The sequence below is a fragment of the Narcine bancroftii genome, chromosome 2, assembly GCF_036971445.1.
Source record: "Narcine bancroftii isolate sNarBan1 chromosome 2, sNarBan1.hap1, whole genome shotgun sequence".
Classification (NCBI taxonomy): Eukaryota; Metazoa; Chordata; class Chondrichthyes; order Torpediniformes; family Narcinidae; genus Narcine; species Narcine bancroftii.
Genome location: NC_091470.1, coordinates 212,608,198 through 212,633,249, shown reverse-complemented (window position 1 = coordinate 212,633,249; position 25,052 = coordinate 212,608,198). Strand labels below are relative to the sequence as shown.

Below are 25,052 nucleotides of genomic sequence, written 5' to 3'. Positions count from 1 at the left end.
CAGGTTGCAGGGGATTCGAACCTCCATCCCAGTCATTGGTGCTGTAACAGCGTGGCACCAAGCGTCCCTTTGCCTATTAGGGCAGAATGGTTGCGGCACGCTGTCACAGCACCAGTGATCGGAAGCAGTGTTCGAATAGCACGCTGTCTGTAAGAAGTTTGCACATTCTCTCCACCTCCTCCACTCTCTCCACCTCCTATAATCTTCACCCAGGAAGTGAGACCAATTGTTCGACCTGCACATCGCATTCCTGTGACTATGAAGGACAGAGTCAAAGCTGAGCTGGACAGGATGCAGAAATTGGGTGTCATCAGTCCATTTTCTGAGCTGACTGATTGGGTGCCTTCTGCGGTTACCGACAACAAAATCGGACAAACAAGTAATCAGAATATGCATCAACCCAAGAGACCTGAACGCTGCTCTGAAAAGGCCACATCACCCTCTGCGTCCTGTGGAAGAGGCCGCACAAATGTCGAATGCAATTGTGTTTTCGGTCTTAGAGGTGAGGAACTCCTTTTGGCAGATTTCACTCGACCACAAATCGTCATTGCTGACTTCAGCACTTGCTTTGGTCGCGACAGATTTCTACGGATGCCATTTAACTCCACTCTACCAGGGGCAGATCTCCATGGAACAGATTTTTGCTGGAAATCCCTGTCAACGACATAATCATTGACGACAACTTGAGAAAAGAGCTCAACCGTGCTGGAGAGGTGAACTTGAGGCTTAATCCCCTCAAGTGCAGGTTCCAGCTGAACCAGCTCGACTATGTTGGTCATGTTTACACCAGTGAAGGCCTCAAAGCTGACCCCTCCAAAGCAAAGGCAATCAGTGAAATGCCAGTACCAGATGTCCCATCTCTGCAGATTCCTGGGGATGGTCAAATATCTTGGAAATCTTATTCCAAATTCCAGTCAGCTGATGACTCCACTGTGACGACATTGTCCACAAGGACAATGAGTGGACTTGGTACGGGCAGCAGCAAAGTGCTTTTGAAGCACCAAAGAAGCATGTCCTGCCCACTGGTTTGGTCTTATTACGATGTCAGTAAGCCGGAGACACTGACCAGTGAGGCTTCACAGCATGGACTGGGTGCAGCCTGTTTGCAGGAAGGAAAACCCGTAGCCTGTGCCTCATGAACACTAACTGATGCAGAAACCAGATACAGTCAGATTGAAAAAGAGCTGTTGGCAGTGGTTTTGGCATGTTCAAAATTCTATGATTATATTTACAGCCCTAGAAATGGACCAGCAGCCCCTGGTCTCTATACTGAAGAAACCCATATGGCAAGATGACAAAGGATGATGTTACGACTTCAAAAGTACAGCGTCACCGTCGTGTATAAAAGCAGAAAACAAACAAACCTGGCTGACACTCTATCTCGAGCTCCTGGGAATTCTACAGTTCAGCAAGCTGACGGAGAAGACAACTTTGATGTGATGACAGTCAACTACTTATCTTCTTCTTGCTTGGAGGAGTTAAAGAGACACACAGCAGATGACACAACCCTACAAACACTCAACACTATCATCAGACAGCATGGCCCAGCAAACAGTGTGGTCTTTTGTCCTATTTAAACAACACTTCCAGTGAATATCATCATTAGTGGAAAGAGAGATCCCAGTGATCCTTTTAAAGGCTCCAAACCCCCAAATGGTATGTTGGCCTTCATATCAAGAGGATATGAGTATAGGAATAAAGATACCTTACTGCAGTTGTACAGAGCCTTGGTGAGACCACACCTGGAGTATTGTGTTCAGTTTTGGTCGCCTTATCTGAGGAAAGATGTTCTTGGAATGGAGGGAGTGCAGAGGTGATTCACCAGGCTGATACCTGGAATGGCAGGAGTTTAGAAGATTGAGAGGGGATCTCATAGAGACATATAAAATTCTGGCAGGACTGGACAGAATGGATGTGGAAGGGATGTTTCCGATGGTGGGGGAGTCCAGAACCCAGGGCCATGGTTCGAGGATAATAGGCAAACCATTTAGAACCGAGATGAGGAGGAATTTCTTTACCCAGAGGGTGGTGAATCTGTGGAATTCATTGCCACAGAGAGCAATAGAGGCAGGTTAATTTAATATATTTAAGAGAGAATTAGATATATTTCTTCAGTATGAGGGAATTAGGGGTTACGGAGAGAAGGCGGGGACGGGGTACTGAACTTTAAGATCAGCCATGATCTCACTGAATGGCGGAGCAGGCTCAAAGGGCCAAATGACCTACTCCTGCTCCTATCTTCTATGTTTCTATCCTTGACTGGCAAACCGATCAATCTCTCTGTCTATTCTGTGTGCAGGGCAGCATGGCTGGCATAGCATGTAGCGTTATGACCATACTGGTCATCCTTATTTTCCTTTCAGAGACAAACTAACTATTGAAGATGGGGTCATCATGAAAGGCCAGAAAGCCGTCATTCCCAAGTCACTAAAGGAGAACATCAGCATTATGTACAGAGGGCATCCTGGTGCAGAAGCTACTAAACGGAGAGCGAGAGGCATAGTTTATTGGCCTATAATGACATCCACAAGGATGTCTGTAACAGCACAAAATGACACCAGCTAAAGGAACCACTCCTCCTTCATCCAGTTATAGACCTGCCTTGGTCGACTGTGGCAACAGATATCTTTGAACGGTGTTCTCAGAGGTATTTGGTGCTAGTGGACTCCTATTCAGGCTGGTATGAGAGTGACCTTCGTGATGTTCCCTCAGCAAAGGTCATCACAAAACTCGAGACATTTTTCAGTTCATGGAGCACCACATGTCCTCATATCAGACAATGCCAGACAGTTTACAAGCCAGTGATTTAAGGACGTTGCCGTACTCATGTTACCAGCAGCCCCGAGTACCCCCAATCTAATGGGTTGGGTGAAAGAGCAGTCCGCAGCGCCAAGCAACTCATGGAGAAATCTCACAGAGAGAGAACTGATATTTTCCTCAACCTCCTAAATCTCAGAAATGTGCCACAGACACAATGCCAGCGTCTCCTGCACACAGACTAATGTCAAGGCAAACACGCACTACTCTCTTGTCTCCAGGAAGCTACTTGAGCCTCATATCCGTAAGCCACAAGAGGTAAAATCCCAGCTTCTCAATAAATCTCTCACTAATGTTGTGCTATGACAGAACAAGCCATCCACTTCAGCTTTTAATGGAAGGGGATGTTGTCAGGTTGCAGAACCCACAAGGTTACAACAGACAGAGACGGCAAAGGAGAGTTGCAAGAGCCCACACCTTATCTTGTTCACTCAGAAGAAAAGATAGACAGGAAGAATCGCTGACACATTCAGCCTGTAGCCAAGCCTGCGCCAGCCCAGCTCAGTCTATCAGGATCCTGGATATGGGTCAAAAGATTATAACGCTCCCACGAGCGTAGGACCGGAAAGGATGGGCACTGAAAAGTTTCAGGTACAAGAGTAGGACCGGAAAGGATGGACACTGAGCAGTTTCAGGTTGAGGTGCCCCCAGATGAGCCACCCTCAAACACAACTGAAAATCTGTGTAGAACACACTTAGGTCGTGTTGGTAAGCCAAATCCCAAATAGAGAGACTGAATCGTGTTTAACAGTGTATATATCTGTTTTATACAGTAATTGATACAGTATTCATATTGTTTACATGTAGAAGAGCATTTTCTTATGTTTCTCACCAAATATGGTTGTTGTTTCAGTTACTGAATGTGTATGCTAAATATTGGTCATTCTGTTTACACTTGGTAAACACTGAAGTTTAACAAGGTAATTTTGACATGGTGTGGAAAATGAGGTAAGGAAGGGGGATGTAGATCAGTCACTGTGTTCATATCCTATATATCCGGGTTACTGGGATTCTGGGGAATTCTTTATGCTAATGCACTCCAGTGGTCAGGTTCTGTAACTTTGCATCCTCGATGTGGATAGTTAATAAACTAGGTCTGAAGTTAATCCACTTGCTTTCATTTATTCAAACATGCAACACAAACTTTTTTGCCATCACTGGTAAAAAAAATTTAGATGCTACATCAATAGGCATGTCACCAAAGGAGGTGAGTTTAAAACTGTTTCTCCAAGATGCTTGTATATTTCAGCATTTTGGGAGAAATGGGATTGGGAAAATGTTTCCAATGAGATTTGCATCTCTGAGTTATTCGACTGAATTCAATGGAAAAGAAATTTATAACCATATAACCATAATAACCACTGACAGCACAGAACAGGCCAGTTCGGCCCTACTAATCCATGCCATAACAAATTCCCACCCTCCTAGTCCCACTGACCAGCACCTGGTCCATACCCCTCCAGTCCTCTCCTCGCCATGTAACTATCCAGTCTATCCTTAAGTGTAACCAATGATCCCACCTCAACTACGTCTGCCGGAAGCACATTCCACATCCCCACCACCCTTTGCGTAAAGAAATTTCCCCTCATGTTCCCCTTATAATTTTCCCCCTTCAATCTTAAACCATGCCCTCTAGTTTGAATCTCCCCCTTTCTTAATTGAAAAAGCCTATCCACATTTACTCTGTCTGTTTAGATGGCTTATTGTTTTACGATGGTCCTTTATGGCATAATTTAGTTTGAATTACTGACCCCCTTTCCCTAGAGCTGCATATGATCGGACCCTTGATAGGAATTACCTTGATAATTTTGTTCTCAAGGTAATAAATTGATTACAATCCCGATCAAGGGCTCGGCACCGATTCGTCTATTGTATTTTGGTTCCCAGGGTTGGGGCATGACCTGTTGAGTTTCTCCAACACTCTTTTGTATTACAGTAGAAAAAATAATGTTTAACATCCGGAGTGAAATGCGAAGCAGGGGCCAACATTGTTGCCTGGGAAGTTGCCTTGGTGTCACATTGCTCAACCATGTCTTTTACTTTGTGCAGATGCATGTTTCTTATAGTTTCCAATTAAGATCAGCATCTGATAAACTACACCTGGCAGTGACTTTGCCTAATAACCACACTTTTTGATTAATCGTGATTAGTACAAACAAATCAAAGATTCATAATATAGTTTCAAACATGACTCATTAACTTTTTAGTTATATTACTATTGTGTAGTTACACAACTTAGAACCAGAATCAGAATTTATTGTCATTAACAGTGTTTTGGGCAGCAAAAATTTATATTTAACTACCTTACAACATTACTATTAAAAAGTACAAATAGTAGAGCATGAAAAGTAAGGCAGTGTCTTGGGTTTATTGGTTATTCAGGAATCTGATGACAGCGGGGAAGAAGCTGCCCTTATGCCACTGAGTCCTCATCGTTAGGCTCCTGTACCTTTTTCCCAATGGTAGCAGAGTGAAGAGGGCATGGCCTGGATGGTGGATAGTGTCACATTGCTCAACCATGTGTTTCCTGTGTTACAGGCTGCGGTGGCAGGTGGTACCACAATGATTTTGGACTTTGTGATACCCAGCAAAGGGACCTCTTTATTGGAAGCCTACGACAGATGGAGAAGCTGGGCAGATCCTAAAGTCTGCTGTGACTACTCATTCCACGTGGCTGTAACTTGGTGGAATACAAAGGTAAAGTGAAAATATTGAACAGCCCGTTAGGTGTATCTCAACAAAAATGCCAAAGTTTTAATGAAATTGGCAGAATTTTAATAGTTGTCTGATATCTGCTGACTTTGAAGCTTTTGGAAACTTCAGTGTATAGTTTCTACAGGAACAATGCTGCATGGGTCTGACAAATTTTAAAATATACAGCACAATTACAGACTATTTTGGCCCACGAGTCTGCTGTCCAATCTACACCCAATTAACCCTCCCAGTACATTTCCAATGGTGGGAGGAAACCAGACCCCCTGGGGAAAACCCATGCAGACATGGGGAGAACGTACAAACTCCTTACGGACAGCACAGGATTTGAACCCCAGTCCCGATCACTGGTGCTGTAAAGGCATTGCGCTACATGCTATGCCAGCCGTGCTGCCCTGCACACAGAATAGACAGAGAGATTAATGGGTTGCCAGTCAAGGATGTTGGGGGTTTGGAGCCTTTAAAAGGATCCCTGGGATCTCTCTTTTCTCTCATGATGATATTCACTGGAAGGGTTGTTTAAATAGGGCGAAAAGAACTATTGAGGATCACTCCTATCCAGCACAAGGGATCTTTGACCCACTGCCATCAGGGAGGAGGTACAGGAGCACTAGGGGTAGGACTGCAAGGCTGGGGAATAGTAGTGTGTGAGATTGAGGTTACAAATAAAACAAGTAAATTATTCCAAAATATTTATACATATACTTTGTATTATATCAAATCAAATTTTGTTCATACATGCTCACACGGTGGGACGAGATAGCATTTCTCCAGGACCACGGAGCATATTTACATAGATACAAGTTAGTAAAGCAATTAACACATTAAAATATTATGGAATTAAGACGTATACACTCAAAGTCCACGGCACACTCTCCACATCCGTACTGGGAGTTCAGGAGCTTGATGGCTTGGGTGGGAAAAACTGTTTCCCCCTCTGGATGTAAGGGCCTGAGGACTACATTTGTACATGGTTGATTATTATGTGCCGTATATTGTGTGTGTATGCGTGTGCACCATGTTGCTTCTGGTTGTAGATGTATAGTCAGATGATCAACTTGAACTTGAGGTAAAGAGGAGTTGTGCAGGATATTGTGTCGCCGTTCGCCTGTACCTACAGTATTTGTGACTGGTTCAGACAAGTTGCTGTTTCAATATTTTTATTAAATTTTACAATAATAATACAAAATGTAGAAGCCACATTTATTTAAATATAAAGAGGTAATATGGAAAAGGAAATATACAGCAGCAAGTCTGATATAAGAAAATTTGTAATCTATAAACTAGATATCATAATGGTCAAACAAAAGAAATGATCAAGTAATCAAATAATCAGTTACTACATGTGATAATTACCGTAGAACCCCTGAGTGTGAGGAGGAGGGAGAACATCTTTCCATCCCATCAATGTTGTTCATCCGGCAGTAAGGGAAGCAAACATGGGATCGAGACACAGTTAATTTCAAATCAATTGCCTGAAGTTCCTGACTGGGACTCTCTAGATGGCGTGGATTTTGCAATGGTTATCTGATCCCCTCGTCTAGCATTCACCATCCCCTTGGTCTCTCTAACTTACTATGCCAAGTGACATACTCTTATGAAGAATGCAGTTAACTTGGCCTGGATTGACTGGTGAATGGTCTGAGCATGTCAATATTGTCGCCATTCACTACCCCCTTTCCCTAACAGTCAAACTGGGCTGGTAGCAGAATGTTGAGCACTGTCACACTGAGTACTGGAGCTCAGGGCTGTATGCTCAGCCCACTCCTGTTCACGCACTGACTCACGGCCGCGCTGCCAGATCCAGCTCCATTAGTGTAATTGTTTGCAGATGACACAACAGTCGTTGGCCTCACCAGCAGCAATGGTGAGACGCACTACAGAGAAAGGGTGGATCAGCTCGTGAAATGGTGCGAGTGTAATAACCTGAGTCTCAACGTGGACAAGACGAAGGAGGAATGGACAGGTACTGGATGGTGCATTCGAATGTTTCCAGAATGGAGAGAGTAAACAGAAATGTTGAGAGCCCACCACCAGAAAATTTAACTGTTACTGTCGAATCCCAAAGGGTCTGGGAGAAAAACGTGATGGAGTGTTGGGGTAGACGCAGCAGGGAGTTGAGGGGACTGTTGGGGAAGAACATAGAGTAGAGAAGGAAACTTTATGGAACTGCCCCCCCCCCATCTAAACAATCATGACTTAATATCATATGCTTGTTAATAAAGTCAAGGGAATTCAGTGCACACTATAGGGATTGGTAGATGCCAGAGAAGAGTATTTTCTGGTTGCATGATACTTACTTTTCCAATGCTTAACTAATACACCTGCATTTAGAATAAACTGTTTAAAAGACAAAAATACGACACTGTACTTACACTGAACAAACTACACTTACATGAATAAATAAACCTTAAAGAATTTAGTTTATTTTCAGTCACATTCTTTGAAAGTGTTTAACTGAAAGTATTTATCTGCAGGTTCCTCCCCCTACACGGAGCCACCCGAAAGATGAACAATAGCATTATAGATAATTAACTCCCTCCCCCCCCGCCCCCCCCCCCCCTCCCCAAGTTTACAGATAAAGCCTCTGACCAGGGTGACTCTTACTAAGCAGGGATAAGGGGACACTTTAAGAGAGTCACCCCAACAGCGAGCAGTATCAACCAGCTCTTCATCCTGGGCAACACCATCGCTGTTTCACACAACTTTATTCAAACAGCTGCTATGAGCAAAGCATCGACAAAGGCCCTCTGCTGGCTGGATATTCACTCCCATCTTCACCAAAGGTTTATCTGTTACTTCAGGGAACATTTACTTTTATAATTTTAAATGAATGTAATTTTTAACTATTATTTTATTCTTATTTATTTAATTTTAAAATATATTTTTCTCCATTTTTTTATTGCTGGTTGCTTGAATTCTGGATACCAGGGGTTTTACTGCACACTTATTTAAATGGATGAGTGATAATGTGGAACAAAATATTAGGGGAGTGTAATATTTAAGCAGAATCTTGGATAAAGTACGAGAGTGGGTGTAATACACTGACAGAATTAGCTGAAGGTGCATGAGGGGAAGTAGGTGAGGCACATTAGCTACTGGTATTGTCAGCTGATAACCCTTCTGCATCTCAGTATATTGTCACTAAACGTGAAAGAAGGGAATTGCTGTCTGACTCTCAGCCGTCGAGGCTTCTGATCAAGCTGATCTCCCTGACCTTGTCTTCCCCCTTCTGCCAGCTTGTCTGTGTTGCTATGTCTGTCCTCATGTTGTTCCAGTCCTGAAGCTTTGCGCTTTTGCAGGTGGAAGAAGAAATGGAAGTTTTGGTCAACGAGAGAGGTGTGAATTCCTTCAAGATGTTCATGGCCTATAAAGATGTATTCATGCTTCAGGATGATGAATTGTACCTCGCTTTCTGTCAGTGCAAGAAGTTGGGGGCAATTGCTCAGGTTCACGCTGAAAATGGACATATAATAGCAGAGGTGGGTCTTAACCAACTCCTGATTTTTCCGTCTGGGCCTGCTCCAGCCACAAGCCATTAACATCGACTTTTCCTGTTTCTGCTAGTCTGCTCTCCTATCCCCCTCCCTTCCCTTCCCCCTGCCAGCTCTCCACCCCTTCCCTCTCTTTACTCACCCGGCCATCCTTCCTTCCCCCCCACCCCCCCTCTCCCCTGCTTGCTGCTGGGCCCTCCCTCCCTTCTCCACCTACTACCTCCTGCCTTTGGGACTGTGCTCCTCCCCCCACCTTTCCTTTTTGTTCGAAGGCCTACCGTAACTTCATACCCATAAAGTTGATTCTGTATCTTTATCTTTGCTATATAGAGGGCTCTGTTTGGCCTGCTGAGTTTCTCCAGCGTCGTGTTTTTACCTTATCCAAACTGTCACCTTATTGAAATAGTAACTTTCATTTTAAACTGTTTAAAACCAAGGAATTCAAAAGAAGTCTGTGCTATTCTAATATCTTTAAAAAATAGATTGGAAACATAACCGAAGCTGGAAATTAATCAGTTTATTGTCACACACATAAGTACAGTGTACACGTACACCAAAATCATAACTTGCTGCAGCCAAGCAAGATTCTTAATTTAAAAAAAGTAGCCCTTTACATGGTGAATAAAAGGAACATGAACAATTCTTGATTTTTTAATTATAATGTTTAATTTGCTCTTGTAGTGTGCATTACTGTGAGGTGTACGGGAAGAAGGCACATACAGACACACACACACACGGAGTCACAGTCGAAGACTGATTTATTGTACTGGCTGCTCTGCTTATATTCACTTCCCACTGCCGATGTCAGGACTGATGTCATAGCAGCACCCATCTCCGACTGGGCGTCGTTCCCACTGTTGCTTGCTGTTTCCCACCATGCGATTGGCCCCCCCATGGGGTCTGCATGGTTTCTGTGTTTGTTGGCCATCTTGTGCACCGGGTTGTATCCAGATAGTGGGCTACTACACAAACAACCACCTCCCCCCCACCCCCCCCGCCCAATCCCCAGAACCAGTGATCAGAGAAATGTTTGCCGCTTTTGGTGGCCTGCCTCTGTAGTGCACAGGCTGAGTGGAGACTAGTTGGCTGATGTCCAGGTGTGCTGGTTTGAGATGGTTGATGGTGGAAGTTTCTTCCTTACCATTGATATCCAGCACACGCTGACCCATTGTGTCTGATTACTGCAGTGAACTGGGATTCACTGGGAGAGTGCTATATTGATAACTGGCCCCGCCTCCTGACTCCACCCCCATTTACCCATCTATAACCCTGGTTTCGCACCTAAACTTAGAACCCCTCTGAAGCTTACTAATGACTTTACGTGTTGTTGAAAGCTAATAAAAGCATTCGTTCTCCCTCCAGTCGTGAGAGCTTTTATCTAGACTACAATTTTATTAGCTTTCAAAACAAGGATGGAGGTGTTACTCAAGCCCAGTATTCTGCTAATAGACACCGAGTCACCCAACGCAGCTGAGGAGTTCACATATTGGCTAGACTGCTTCCAGATGTACCTGAATGCAACCAGCGATATCTTCCACATAGACACTCATCTCCACGGTAGGAACAAAGGGGTACACAGTCATCAGAGACTGCCAGACATACGAAGCCACCATCGTGGCACTGAAGACTAACTACATGAAGGCCCTGAACGAGGTCCTAGCGAGGCATCAGCTCACTCTACATTGCCAATGACCCGGAGAGTTAATCGACAACTACTTGCTGGATCTACGGATGCTTTCTAAGAAGTGCAGATATAAAGTGACTTCAAGCCGCATACGAGAAGACGAGCAGGTCTGGGACACGTTGGTCGCAGGAGTCTGCTTGAGGTATGTGAGGCAGTGACTACTTGAGTCATGTCAAACTGGCTAAATCACTGAAACAGGCCAGGCTCAAAAAACAATGATCTTGAAGCCAGCAAACTCACGCTCTCAGGTGAGCACCTCTAAGGACCAGCTGCTCCCGCTATGGTTGTCTCTGCTCTAATGGCTGCCACTTCCCGTGCCAGGGAGTGCTTTTTCTGCAGAAAAGATTAGCACCCCCAAGCCCGTTGCCCCGCTAAAGATTCGGCGTGCTCCAGCTGTGGAAAGAAGGGACATTGGGAGAGTGTCTTCCGCGCAAAAGGAGGTCGAGGGAAGTCCACAGCCTGCACCGCTTCTGGATCCAATTCCAGCCCCAAGCCATCTGCCCCGAACTCAACTGAGATCACCTGCTGTGCAAACCGCTGCCTTTGGATATGGCGTGAAAAGGCTGGAGACCGTCTTGCCACGGCCCAAATTCAAATTTGGCACCATCAGAGGAGGAAGAAGGGTGGCAATCTTGCCGCACCATGAGCTAAGCACCATCTTACCTGCACAGATTGATCCAGGACAGAGGGGGCCACTCGAGCAAGGAACAAGGGGTCCCCGGTGAACTGGCATCGCTGGTTCTCTACCAGAACAGACCTCACTAGCTCAGTAACTCTATGGTAATGGTGAAGGTAAACTGACATTTTACCAAGTACCTAATCGACATGGTCTCCACAGAAATTTTTATGGACTCACGAACTGTACGAAAGTATAACTTAAAAATGTATCCTTTGAATTATTTAATCTTCCTTGCATCTCAGTCCCATTTGGTGGATGTAAAAAAACATTGTACAGTTCATTTATTGTTTGAGGGAGGGAATTTCATAAATTTCATCTGTATATTTTGGATGAATTGTGTGCTCCAGTACTGTTGGGTCTGGACTTCCTGTGTCACCTTAAAAGTGTGATCTTGTGTCTGGTCCCCTCCCCTGGTAATGGTTCAGAATGGAGGGCCCTCAAAATCAGGGCCCACTTACAGCTTCTCTAAGCTGAACATCGACCCTCCCCCTTATTCCCAAACCTGCCTGCCAACTGTAAGCCCATTGGCACCAAGAGCAGGAGGTACCGTGCAGCACACAGGGAGTTCATAAAGACAGAGAGAGACCCAGCACTTGCCCATGGAGAGCAGAAGTGATGGTTGTAAAGGGGGAAAACAAGTCCAGGCTAGTAATTGACTATAGCCAAACTATTAATCGATACACACTCCTGGACACATACCCACTCCCTCGCATTCGGATATGGTGAACAATGTCACGCAGTATCTAGTCTATTCGACCATTGACCTGAAAGCTGCCTATCACCAGCTACCAATCTGTTCTGAGGACCACCCATACATGGCACTTGAGGCTAACAGTTGTCTCTATCTGTTCCGGAGGGTCTTTTTTGGTATTATCAATGGGGTGTCTTTCTTCCAGAGGCAGATGGACAATGTCACCATCTGTGGCCACACTGTGGAAGACCATGATGCCAGTCTCCGGAGCTTTCTCCATGAGGCAAGAGCCCTGAATCTCACTTGTGTATTCAGGACTATACGACTGGCTATCTTTGGCATTGTGGTGGAGAATGATATCATTGGCCCTGACCCTGATAGGATGCGCCCCCCGCTAGAATTTCCCATCCCCAGGACCACAAAGGGTTTGAGGAGATGCCTGGGGTTTTTCTCATATTACACCCAGTGGCCCCCACAATACACCGACAAGTTTCGCCCACTCTAAAAGGCCACCACTTTCCACCTCTCAGCTGAATCCCAGACGGCTTTTAATGACCTCAGAAGCCATATTGTGAAAGGTGTCATGCACATGGTAGATGAAAATGTACCATTCCAAGTGGAAAGCGACACTTCGGATGTAGCCCAGTAAGGCGGGCAAGCAGGTTGCCTTTTTTTCATGGCCATTAAAGGCCACGAGCTCTGGAACATGTCAGTGGAAAAGGAAGCTCAGGCCATCGTGAAGCCATAAGGCATTGGAGACACTACCTGGCTTGTAGAAGATTTCTGCTCCTCATTGCCAGTGTTCGGTCACATTCATGTTCAGCAACATCAAAAGGAGCAAAATCATGAATGACAGGTGGAGGACTGAACTCTCCACCCTAAGTTTTGAAATCGCCTACCAGCCAGGGGATGCTGTGCCTCCGCACACACTGGTTAACTGTGGACCATACATAATGAGCTCTGCCATCCAGGGGTCACCTGCATGGCTCATTTTGTCAAGTCCAGCAATTTGCCCTACTCGGTAGAAGACGTCAGGGAAATGACCAGGTCCTGCCAGGTCTGCGCTGAGTGCAAGCCAAACTTTTATCGCCTCACAAAAGCACACCTGATTAAGTCATCCAGGCCCTTCAAACAGCTCAGCATCGATTTTAAGGGACCTCTCCCCTCCATGAACAGGAACATCTACTTTCTCTCAGTCATTGATGAGTACTCCCACAACCCGTTCACCATTCCGTGCTCAGACACGTCAGCCTCTCCGTTATGAAGGCCCTAGATGCCATTTGCGTCCTGTTCTTGTATCCTGACTATATTCATAGCAACTGGGGCTCAGACTTTATCAACAATGAGCTATGTCAGTACCTGCTGGTGAGGGGCATCGCATCCAGCAGGACGACCAGCTGGAGTAATGGTTAGGATGAAAAAGAGGACACCACGATTTGGAAGGCTGCAAACCTGCCCTGAAGCAAAAAGACCTTCCAGACTTGTGCCGGCAGGATGTCCTCCCATCATGCTACACTCAATTCAGTCACTACTCTGCACTGCGACTAATGCTACTCCTCACGAGCTGCTGTGCACATTCGACAGAAGGTTGGCATCAGGGTCTACACTCCCAGCCTGGCTCACTAGTCCTGGTTCAGTCCTTCTTAAGAAGCATGTGAGGAGAGCAAGGCCGACCCCCTGGTGGAGAGGGTGAAATTGCTCCATGCCAACCCCATGTACGCCTACCTGGAGTACCTGGATGGTAGGGAGGACACTGTCTCCATTAGGGACTTGGCACCCATCGGAACGAGCTACCGAGGTTTTTCTCCCCACCCCAACTCAGGGCCTCAGGGGACCCAGTTCAGGAAGAGAGTGAACCCCCTCTATTGTTGAGCTTGAGCCCCAGCCCACTACTTCTCCATCACATGGGGAGCAGGAAACTCAAGTGCTAAGGCTCTCCACCAGGATCTCTGGAATTTAGGAATTTTACAAATTTAGGAATTTGTAAATTGTATATGTACTGTATATTTTTTCTGTCTTCTGCCGGCTTCTGATCACATGTTCTCTTCATCCATTGACCCTTAATTCTGCAGGAAGGGGTGAATGCAGTGAATGGGAATTCACTGGGAGAGTGCTGTATTAATGACTGGCCCTGCCTCCCGGCTCCACCCCTGTTTACCCAGAACCCCTCTGAAGCCTACAAGTGACCCTACCCATTGTTCAAAGCTAATAAAAGCATTTGTTCTTCTTCCAGTCATGTGAGAGCTTTTATCTATGCTACAATTACTTTATAAGGCCCCTTGTACAGCCATTGCAGAGGTGTTCAGTGTTCCCCCCTCTGAATGAAAACGTTCTCTAAATCTTTGGGGATGTAAGTTTTGGCCTGGCCATACAGCGGAGGCTGTGAACTTACTAGAGTGCCCAGTCTTTCTCTCAGCTTAGTCAATGAGGCCGCGGGGTCCTCTGGGTCCTTGGTGGTGGCCAAGAACTTCCCTGGTATAACCAATGGTGTGTCGTACATCATCTCAGATGCTGAGGCATTGAAGTCCTCTTTTGGCATGGTGTGGATCCCCAGGAGGACCCAGGGTAACTCATCTGCCCAGTTCGGCCCCTTGAGCTGAGCCTTTAGGTGCCTGTGGAACCGCTCCACCAACCCTTTGGCCAGAGGGTGGTACGCCATGGTGTGGTGGAGCAGGGTTTCCAGCAAATTGGCCAGCACTGCCCAGAGTCCTGAAGTGAACTGTGTACCTCTATCGGAGGTCATATGCTCCAGCACTCTGAATCTTGGCACCCAGATGTTAATCAATGCCCAGGTGCAGGTCTTAGTGGTTGAGTCGGCCAGTGGGACCACTTCCAGCCATCTCATGGAGCGGTCAATCATGATGAGGAGATATCTTTCCCCGCAGGAGACTGGTAGAGGCCTGACAATGTCAATATGGATGTGGCTGAATCGACGTCATGTTGGCTTGAAAGTTGTGGGAGGTGGAGGGGTTGCCTTGACGTGCATCTGCAGTTTGGACGTCTTGCAGAGTGTGCAGGTGCTGTCCCACTGACTGTCCTGTTTCCAAAGGCAGTGCCAGGCGAACCTACAGGCCACCATTTTTACAGAAGTCCTGATGGCTGGATTTGCCAAGTTGGGCACCGCGTTGAGGAACTGCTACCTCCAAGCTGGTGGCACGATGGGGCAGGGTTTGCCAGTGGAGAGATCACAGAGGAGCGTTTGGTTCCCAGGACCGATGGCGACATCCTCCTGCATGATCCCAGGAACTGCTGTTCTGTACGCTGGGACCTCAGAGTCTTCCTGCTGTGCCTTGGCTAGGGCTGAATAGACTATTCGCTGGGACTAGGCCTGGATGGACTGGATCACGGGGCGGGAAAGTGCATCGGCCACCACGTTGGCCTTCCCTTGATGTGTCGAATGTCCGTGGTGAACTCAGACATGTATGAGAGGTGTCGCTGCTGCCTGGCTGACCACAGGTTGGACACTTTGTAGACGACAAAGGTTAACTGTTTATGGTCTGTGAAGACCTTGAATTGCCTGCGTTCCAAGAAATACCTGAAATGTCTGACTGCCAGGTACAACCCCAATAGCTCCCGGTCAGAGGCACTGGATTTGAGTTTGGGTGGCCAGAGATGCCTGCTAAAGGAGGCCAGGGACTGCCATTGCCCTTCAATTAATTTTTCCAGTATGGCCCCTACTGCTGTACTGGAGATGTCTACTGTGAGAGCAGTTGGCGCCTCTGGCCTGGTGTGTACTGCAAGGGTGGTGTTGGCCAGAGTGTCCTTGGCCTTCTGGAATGTCTCAGACCTCATTGTCCCAGGTAATGTCCTTACCTATCCCCGGCGTGTGTGTGCATGATGCGAGCTGCTGCTGCTATGAATTGGTGATCAATGGCCTCTACCTTTTCAGGAAGGAGCTTCGCTCCATGCCTGTTGATTCAATGCCCCAGGAATTCAATTGTTTCCAACCCGAACTGGAATTTAACAGGATTTATAGTCAGCCCGAATTCCTGCAGCCAGGCGCACAAATGCCTTTGGTGGGCCGCGTGCTCTGTGTTGTTGCGTTGCGGCTGGTGACGAGAATATCATCCAAATAGATGGATGCGAATGAGAGATCCTGACCCACCCCATTTATCAGCCTCTAGAAGATCTGGGCTGAGTTCATAAGTCCAAAGGGTGTTCTCAAAGTCAAAAAGGGGTAATGATGGCAGTTTTAGGGATGTAATCGGGATGGACTGGGATCTGGTGATAGCCCCTGACGAGGTTGACTTGAAATACCCGTGCCCCTTGTAAGTTAGTGGTAAAGATACGGGCAACTGGGTACCTGTCCGCTGTGGTGGCCTCGTTGAGATGGCAATAGTCACCACATGGCCTCCACCCTCCTATTGCCTTCGCTACCATGTGCAGGGAGGAGGTCCAGGGGCTGTCGGAATGCAGCGCTATCCCCAGCTCTCCATTTTTAGAAAACATGTAGGGACGGTGGTGCACCCTGGGTGTGGAGCTGTGGGCCCTTGGCGAGAATATGGTGGCTTACCCCATGCTTCAATTTGCTGTAGGAAAACTATGGCACCACGATCGAAGGGATCTTCACTAGGATCTGCATTATTGGACAGAGTAATGGAGTTGAGGCGGCAGGGGTGGGGGGGGGAGGTAACTTGACTTCCACCGGCAACGTAATTTGAAAAGTCCTGGTGCGCACCAAATGATGTCCTTTAATGTCCACCAGCAGGCAGTGGGCTCACAGGAAGTCCGCTCCTGGTCACAGCCCCAATTGTGAATGTCCATGTGAACCTGTTGCTGCTGAAGTGGAGGGGGACGGTGCAGGTGCTGAACGTTCTTATGTTGGTGCTCTCAGTGCCGGGCCCGGTTTGCCACTCTGGGTTACTTAGGCCGAGGAGGGGAGGACACTTATTTCAACACCGGGGTCAATGAGGAAGTGCTTCCAAACAGAGAGTCCTACACGGGTAGGAGGCTGTTACATTGGCCAAGTGTCGCAGCCATTAACGATAGTTGGCCATGGTGTTTCCTTGAACTGCGCAGGGTGGGCAGCATCAACGGGCCCCCACACCCCATCATTGGTGATAGTAACAGTACTGGTGGGTATGGGGGTCCACTTGCCTCTCTGATTGTTGTGGCCTTATTGCCAGCTGTGTGCGGGGCCTAGCAATCTGCTCTACTGAGGCACTGTTTTCTTTCTTCACTCTCCAGAGCAAGTCCGGCCAGGCTGCGACTTTCCTGGGGTCACTGAAATCCATGACGGCGAGCAAGAGTTGGATATCCTCTACTAGTTGCTCCAGGAAAATCTGCTCAAAGAGCAGGCAAGGTCTCAGCAAGGGCGAGCATCTTGCTCATGAAGGCGGATGGGGCCCTGTCCCCCAATCCGTCCATATGCAACGATCGAGTGGTGCGCTCATGCCGTGATAGCCGGAGGTGCGGGTTAATAGCTCTTTGAGGGCGTCGTATTTACCCCACTCTGGAGGCTGCCATAGGAATTTTATGTCCCTTGCTGCTGTGTCCTGGTCGAGCGATCTCACCACGTAGTAGTAATGTGTGGCATCAGCGGTGATCTGTCGGAGGTGGAACCGGGCCTCGCCCTGTTCGAACCATATGTGTGGCTGCAAAGGACATAACACTGGCAGCTTCAGTGAAACCACGTGGAGAGCTACCTGGTCCATCATCATCTGGTCCAACTGCTGGACCTGCTGGGGTCACCAATGTAATGGGTGATCTGCCACGAAGTGTGGAAAGAACGATACACACACGAGGTTTTAAAGGTGAAGACTGGTTTATTGCATTGGCAGCTCTGCTTATATTCTCTCCCCACTGCTGTAGTCAGCAGTGCCCGATCTCTGACTGGTCAGTGTTCCCGCCATTGTTTCCCGCCGTGTGGGTGGTCCCCTGGGACGAAGGTTGTTGGCCTCCACAGGGTCTGCGCGGTTACCGCATTTGTCAGTCATTTTTTGTATCAGGTCACGTCCCAGTTAGCGGGCCGCTACACTCATATTGACTGGACGTCCTTTCTCAGCTGAAACCTCCACTCCTATTTCCCACCACCTTAGTGCATATGGCTGATTTGGTTGGCGGGTCCTCCATGCCATTGGGGTTAGGTGTTTCCAAACATGCCCACTGCTCATCTGGAAAAGGAAGCTTGGGCAGAGGTGGGTGTCTTTTTTTTAAAACAATTTAATAAAACCTAAAGTGATGCAAGCTCATGCTCCTGAGCCCCTCTTCCTGGGCTGGACTCTGCTCCCAGATCAGTACCAGAAGGACTTGCGGTGCCGTCTCGTCTCACTGATGCCCATTTTCTCCATGATTTCTTCTTCAAAAGTTTTCAGGGCAGGAGTATATGAGGTGTCCATTGCATCCTCAACGCTGGTGTCTTTTGGGCCATCCTTCCACTGCTCCGGGACAATCCCGTCTTTCCTCTGAAACACCGGCTTGGGGATGATGCGTCCGGTGCGAGCAGAGACGCGGACTTTCTCTCCCTCTTCTGTGTACTTCCACTCCACAGACGTGGGCTTTCGGTTGGTCGGGTCAATAAGAGCGACGTCCGTAACCAGCACTGGAGCCTCGCTGGCAATGTACGTGCCCCAGTACTTCTCTGTCTTCCCAATGTAGCGGTAGTGCGTGTTCAGACCCTCCAGGATCACCCAGTTGCGGGCTCGAATCACCTGGATGACTTTTCCCTGTTTGCCGGCATCTTTCCCTTTGAGAATTTCCACTGTGTCTCCCCGGAACACGTTCCACTCCAGGATGGGCTCCACGAACACCTTCCTGCGCCGCCTGCCCGGTGGGTTCATCTTCTGGGCTGCCACCGTCCAGGGGCGATTGGTGCCGTACCGGTAGCCCACCGGCACTTTGACCGCAGCGGCCAACAGGGCCATTAGACGCATGCCGCCGCAAGGACCCGCCGACGTTCCTCTCTCGTGGGTGTCTTTTTGTTCGACATACACCACAGTATCTGGCCAATGAGCCCATTCTGCCCAAATATAGTGAAAAACCCACTCATCTGGAATTCGAGCAACTGGCAGCCTCAAGAAACCAGCAAAAAAAAACCACACGGAAAATAAATAGGTAAAAAAATACGGAAGTTTAAAATTGGCACGCCTTGAAATTAGTTCGGCAATCATGCAACACACAGTTGAAGCAAAATTCATTAATTCAGCATCTATTGATCCCCATCCCCATAGGTACCAGGGATTTTACTGACCCCAAATTTACCTATCACTCCCAAACATTTTGAAGGATGGGAGGAAACTGACGGAAACCCTTGCAGACACTGGGAGAAGTCAGGTTGCGGGTGCTGTAACAACAGCATTGCACTGACCACTGAGCTAACCCTGGCTCGCTTGCCCGTGGACAAGAACTGCAGAGGCTTACCCACTGAGAAACTTGCTCCAGAGCAGAAAAGAAGAGAAAAGTGTAAACTATTTTCCTACCATGATATTAAACTTTATTTTTGTAGGCTGCAAAGCGGATGCTTGCAATGGGAATTTGTGGACCTGAAGGTCATGAGCTTAGTCGACCTGAAATTGTGGAAGCTGAAGCCACACAAAGGGTGATTGCTATCGGCAGCTGTGTTAACTGTCCCGTCTACATTGTTCATGTAATGAGTAAATCTGCTGCTAACGTGATCGCCAGGGCACGGAAAGAAGGTAGGAAATTGTGCGCATGAGCTCCTGGTTCTTTCTCCGACTTCTGCTTCACGCGCCTCATCCTTTCATCTCAACCGCTGTGTCGATTGTTAATGTGCATTGTTAATTCACTGAGTCCCTTCCTCTCTGAGGGAGCAGCACTGAAGGAGCCATCACGGATCTGTTGGGAGCCATCGTGGGCATGTGGAATTTGTCAAATGGAGAGGGTGCAGAGGAGGTTTACAAGGATTGGAGAGCATTGCCTCATGAGGATAGGCTGAGTGAACTTGGTTTTTTGTCCTGGGAGGATGAGGGTGACCTGATGGAGGTGCACAAGATGATGAGAGGCGTGAATTGTGTGCATGGCCAAAGGCTGAAATGGATAACACCATGGGGCATACGTTTAAAGTACTTGGGAGTAAGGCCAGTGGTGTGTAAGAGGTACGTGTTCTACACACAGAGTGGGTAAAAATAGAGTTCTTTATTGAGGGCTCAAGTCCGAAACGTCGGTGATGTATCTCTGCCTCTGCTGAGTTTCTCCAGCTTTGTGTTTTTCCTTCAACCATGGTGTCTACAGGCCTTCATATTTTAGTGCAGAGAGGTGGGTGCATGGAATGGTAGTGAAGGCAGGTACACTCAGATCTTTCATGAGACTATTAGATAGGTACATGGAATTGAGAAGAATGGAGGGAGACATATTCAAGAATTCATCCAGAGACTTGAATGAATATACAACAGGTGTCACCAACTTCATCAAGACCTGTGTGGATGAGTGACAATAGACAATAGACAATAGGAGCTGGAGTAGGCCATTTGGCCCGTTGGGCCAGCACCGCCATTTTAGATCATGGCTGATCATTACCATCAGTACCCCTTTCCAGCCTTATCCCCATAACCCTTAACTCCGTTACCCACAAGAGTCTTATCTAACTCTCTTTTGAACATAGTCAGCGAATCCGCCTCTACCACCCTCTGTGGCAGAGCATTCCACAGATTCACACTTCTCTGGGTAAAAAAATGCTTTCTCATCTCCGTCCTAAAGGGCCTACCCTGTATTCTTAAATTATGCCCTCTAGTCCTCGTCTCCCCCATCATTGGGAACAAGTAATCAGACTTCACCTTGTCTATCCCCCTGATGATTTTGTATACCTCAATCATGTCCCCCCTCATCCTTCTAAACTCCAATGGAGTCCAGTTTTTCTAGCCTTGCTGCATATGACAACCCTGCCATCCCTGGAACTAACCTTGTAACTGCGCTGCACACCCTCTATAGCTAGTATGTCCTTCCTCAAGTTTGGAGACCAGAACTGGACGCAATACTCCAGGTGGGGTCTCACCAGGGCCCTGTATAACTGCAGAAGGGCGTCTCTGTTCCTATACTCCAATCCTCTCTTTATGAAAGCCAACATTCCATTTGCCTTCTTCACAGCTTTCTGAACCTGCATGCTAGCCTTCAGTGACCGGTGAACAAGTACACCCAGATCCATTTGCACTTCCCCACTCCCTAGCTTGTCTCCATTTAAATAATACTCAGCTTTCCTATTACTTCCCCCAAAATGAATAACCTCACATTTGTTCACATTGAAATTCATCTTCCATTTAGCCGCCCACTCCTCCAGCCTGTCCAAGTCCCTCTGCATTTTCCTTACATCCTCCTCACACCCCACACCGCCACCCAGTTTAGTGTCATCTGCAAATTTGCTCATGTTATTTATAATCCCCTCATCCAAATCATTAACATAAATTACAAACAACTGAGGACCCAACACCGATCCCTGAGGCACTCCACTCGTCACATCCTGCCATTCTGAAAAAGACCCATTTACTCCAACCCTTTGTTTCCTATCTCTTAACCAATTTCCTATCCATGTCAGCACCTTACCTCCAATACCATGCTCCCTGATCTTGCCCACTAGACTCCCGTGCGGTACCTTATCAAAGGCCTTCTGGAAGTCCAAATACACCACATCCACTGGCTCTCCCAAGTCCACCTTCTTTGTCACATCCTCAAAAAATTCCAGAAGGTTAGTCAAGCATGACTTACCCTTAAGGAATCCATGCTGACTAGCCCTTATACTATTATTACTGACTAAGTGTTCTGCTATTTCTCCTTTTATGATGGACTCCAATATCTTCCCCACCACTGATGTCAGGCTAACCGGTCTATAATTTCCCGTTTTCTCCCTCCCTCCTTTCTTAAAAAGCGGCACCACATCAGCCACTCTCCAATCCTCAGGGACCTCCCCGGAATCTATGGAACTTTGGAAAATGTCGACCAGTGCCTCCACAATTTCCATAGCCACCTCTTTAAGCACCCTAGGATGCAGCCCATCAGGCCCTGGGGATTTATCAGCCCTCAGTCCCAACAATTTACTCATAACCTCCTGCTTCTGGATCCGGATATCCATTAGATCCCCTACCTCCCCAGTAAAGTTCCCCAAGTCTCTTGGTACCGCATGACCACTACCCCCTAACTGACTATAACCTATATCCTCCTTGGTGAAGTCAGTTGCAAAGTATTTGTTAAATTCCTCTGCCATCTCCTTGTTTCCGGTAATAATTTCACCCTTGCCCATTTTCAAAGGGCCAATTTTAGACTGAACCAATTTCTTCCTCTTCACATACTTAAAAAAGCTTTTGCTATCCTCCGCAATAATTTCCTCTCGTACTTCATTTTCCCATCTCTTATGGCTTTCTTAGTTACCCTCTGATGTTCTTTGAAGGTTTCCCAATCCTCTAATTTCCCACTCCGCTTCGCTATCTTATAATTACTCCCTTTGGACTTGATAATGCACTTGATTTCCTTAGTTAGCCAGGGCTGCCATTTGCATCTCCTAGAGCCTTTCCTCCACTTTGGAATAAATTTGTCCTGAATCCTGTGAAAAATGTCCATAAAAACCTGCCATTTTTCCCCAGTTGTCCTCCCAGCTAGTGTATCTTCCCATTTTATTTTGGATAGCTCCTCCCTCAGCTGCAAAATTCCCTTTATTTAACTGAAGTACAGATGCTTCCAACTTCCTTTCCATTTCCCTTTCTAATTGCAGCTTAAAAGTAACCATACCATGGTCACTATTCCCTAATGGCTCCCCTACATCAAGGTCACCTTCATGTTGAAGTCCCCCATAACTACCGTATTGCTACCACTTTGACATGCCACTCTTAATTCCTGATTTATACTACTACTGATATCTGAGCTACTTTTCGGAGGCCTGTAAATGACCCCCATTATATTCCTCTTGCCCTTGCAATTTCTTAATTCAATCCAAACAGACTCTACCTCACCTGTTTCAATGTCCTTCCTTTCAAATGCCTGAATCTCATTTCTTACCAACAGAGCTACCCCACCTCCTCTTCTTAACTTTCTGTCCTTTCTAAAGGGCGTGTACCCTGGAACATTTATTTCCCAATCCTGCCCTTCCCGCAGCCATGTCTCCGTTATTCCGACAATGTCATAACCTCCCATCGCCATTTGCGCCTCAAGCTCATCCATTTTATTCCTTACACTCCTTGCATTCATACACAATACCTTGATGCCATACCTCCTTTCTCCCTCCACCTTGGTTCTTGGTGCATTCGTTCTTATTCTCCTATCACTTTTAGCTCCCTTATTCCTTATTGTTTCACCGTCTATCGGAACCACCCCTATATTCTCTCTCCTATCTACTTCCCTATCAGTCCTGTTCCCTTCCCCCTGCCAAATTAGTTTAAATTAGCTCCGACAGCTTTATTAAACCTAACTGCCAGTATATTGGCCCCCTTCGCATTCAGGTGTAAACCATCCCTCCTGTATAGGTCCCGTCTTCCCCAGAAGAGATCCCAATGGTCAATGAACCTGAATCCCTGCACTCTGCACCATTCCCTCAGCCACACGTTTAACCTCTTGATTTTATTATTCTTGCCCCCACCCTCGCACAGTACAGGAAGCAGCTCCGAGATTACAATCCTGGAGGTCCTGCTTCTCAACCTCCTCCGAGCTCACGGTAGTCTCTCTTCAGGATCTCCTCCTTCAATCTATCTACGTCATTTGTGCCCACGTGTATCAGGACCTCTGGCCGGTCTCCTACCCCCCCCAGGATACTCTGAACCCTATCCGAGACGTCACGTACCCTGGCTCCTGGGAGGCAACACAACATACGGGAACACTTGTCAGGTTCGCAGAATCTTCTGTCCGTTCCCCTAACGATGGAGTCCCCAATGACCACCTTGTTCCCCTTCTTCTCCTTCCGTACCACTGTCTCCTTTGGCGCTACCTCTGGCAGGTTATCTTCCCCTACTTTATCCAATACTGTATATTCGTTGCTAAGATCTGTAGCCACTGGGGTGCTCTCCACAGAGCTAGCAACTTTTGCCCCACTCCTGTCAGTAGTCCACTTTCCTGACCCCCCAATCCAGGGGTAAGCACTTACCTGAGTGTTGAATCAATAAATTCCTCGCTCTCTCTGATTAGCCTCAGATCATCTAGTTGCATCTCCATTTCTTTAATTTTTTTCCTAAATGCTTGTGTCTCATTACATCCCCTGCAGGTATGTCCTGTGGAAATGTTTATGGTCTTGTCACCAACCTCCTCACACTCTCTGGTGAGCCTAAGGTCATCTAGTTGGAGCTCCAGTACCTCAACTCGGCCCCTAAGGAACCCCACCTCCTTGCACCTGGCACAGATATGGTCTTTTGGGAGGGTGGAGGTCACCCATGGCTTCCACATGTGGCAACTTGAGCATAGCACCAACCCCATGGACATAGCTCAGCCTTTTAATGGTAGGGTACTCACAATGCACTTTACCTAGGAAGGTGTTCTCTACGCCTGCTTTTGCCGAAGCCTGATGAGCCAAAGCCTGGAAGTCCCACTCCCGCGCTGGGCCACTCCCGCGCTGGGCCACTCCCGCGCTGGGCCACTCCCGCGCTGGGCCACTCCCGCGCTGGGCCACTCCCGCGCTGGGCCACTCCCGCGCTGGGCCACTCCCGCGCTGGGCCACTCCCGCGCTGGGCCACTCCCGCGCTGGGCCACTCCCGCGCTGGGCCACTCCCGCGCTGGGCCACTCCCGCGCTGGGCCACTCCCGCGCTGGGCCACTCCCGCGCTGGGCCACTCCCGCGCTGGGCCACTCCCGCGCTGGGCCACTCCCGCGCTGGGCCACTCCCGCGCTGGGCCACTCCCGCGCTGGGCCACTCCCGCGCTGGGCCACTCCCGCGCTGGGCCACTCCCGCGCTGGGCCACTCCCGCGCTGGGCCACTCCCGCGCTGGGCCACTCCCGCGCTGGGCCACTCCCGCGCTGGGCCACTCCCGCGCTGGGCCACTCCCGCGCTGGGCCTCTTATTTATCTGCCTTTTACCCAATTAACCCCGACACGCTCACCTGCACGGCCT

General features: G+C 47.8%; 1 protein-coding gene and 1 pseudogene across 3 annotated transcripts in view; one reads left to right on the top strand and one right to left on the bottom strand.

Moving 5' to 3' along the window:
* The window catches only part of dpys (dihydropyrimidinase), a 104,286-nt gene that overhangs the window by 14,469 nt on the left and 64,765 nt on the right, over window positions 1-25,052 (top strand). For all 3 annotated transcript variants that reach the window (XM_069920256.1, XM_069920258.1, XM_069920257.1), the window contains exons 2-4: window positions 5,356-5,514; window positions 8,832-9,011; window positions 19,522-19,711. In XM_069920256.1, the coding sequence (XP_069776357.1) occupies window positions 5,356-5,514; window positions 8,832-9,011; window positions 19,522-19,711 (529 nt within the window). The remainder of the gene's footprint in view (window positions 1-5,355; window positions 5,515-8,831; window positions 9,012-19,521; window positions 19,712-25,052) is intronic.
* LOC138752601 (large ribosomal subunit protein uL24m pseudogene) lies at window positions 18,240-18,980 on the bottom strand (annotated as a pseudogene).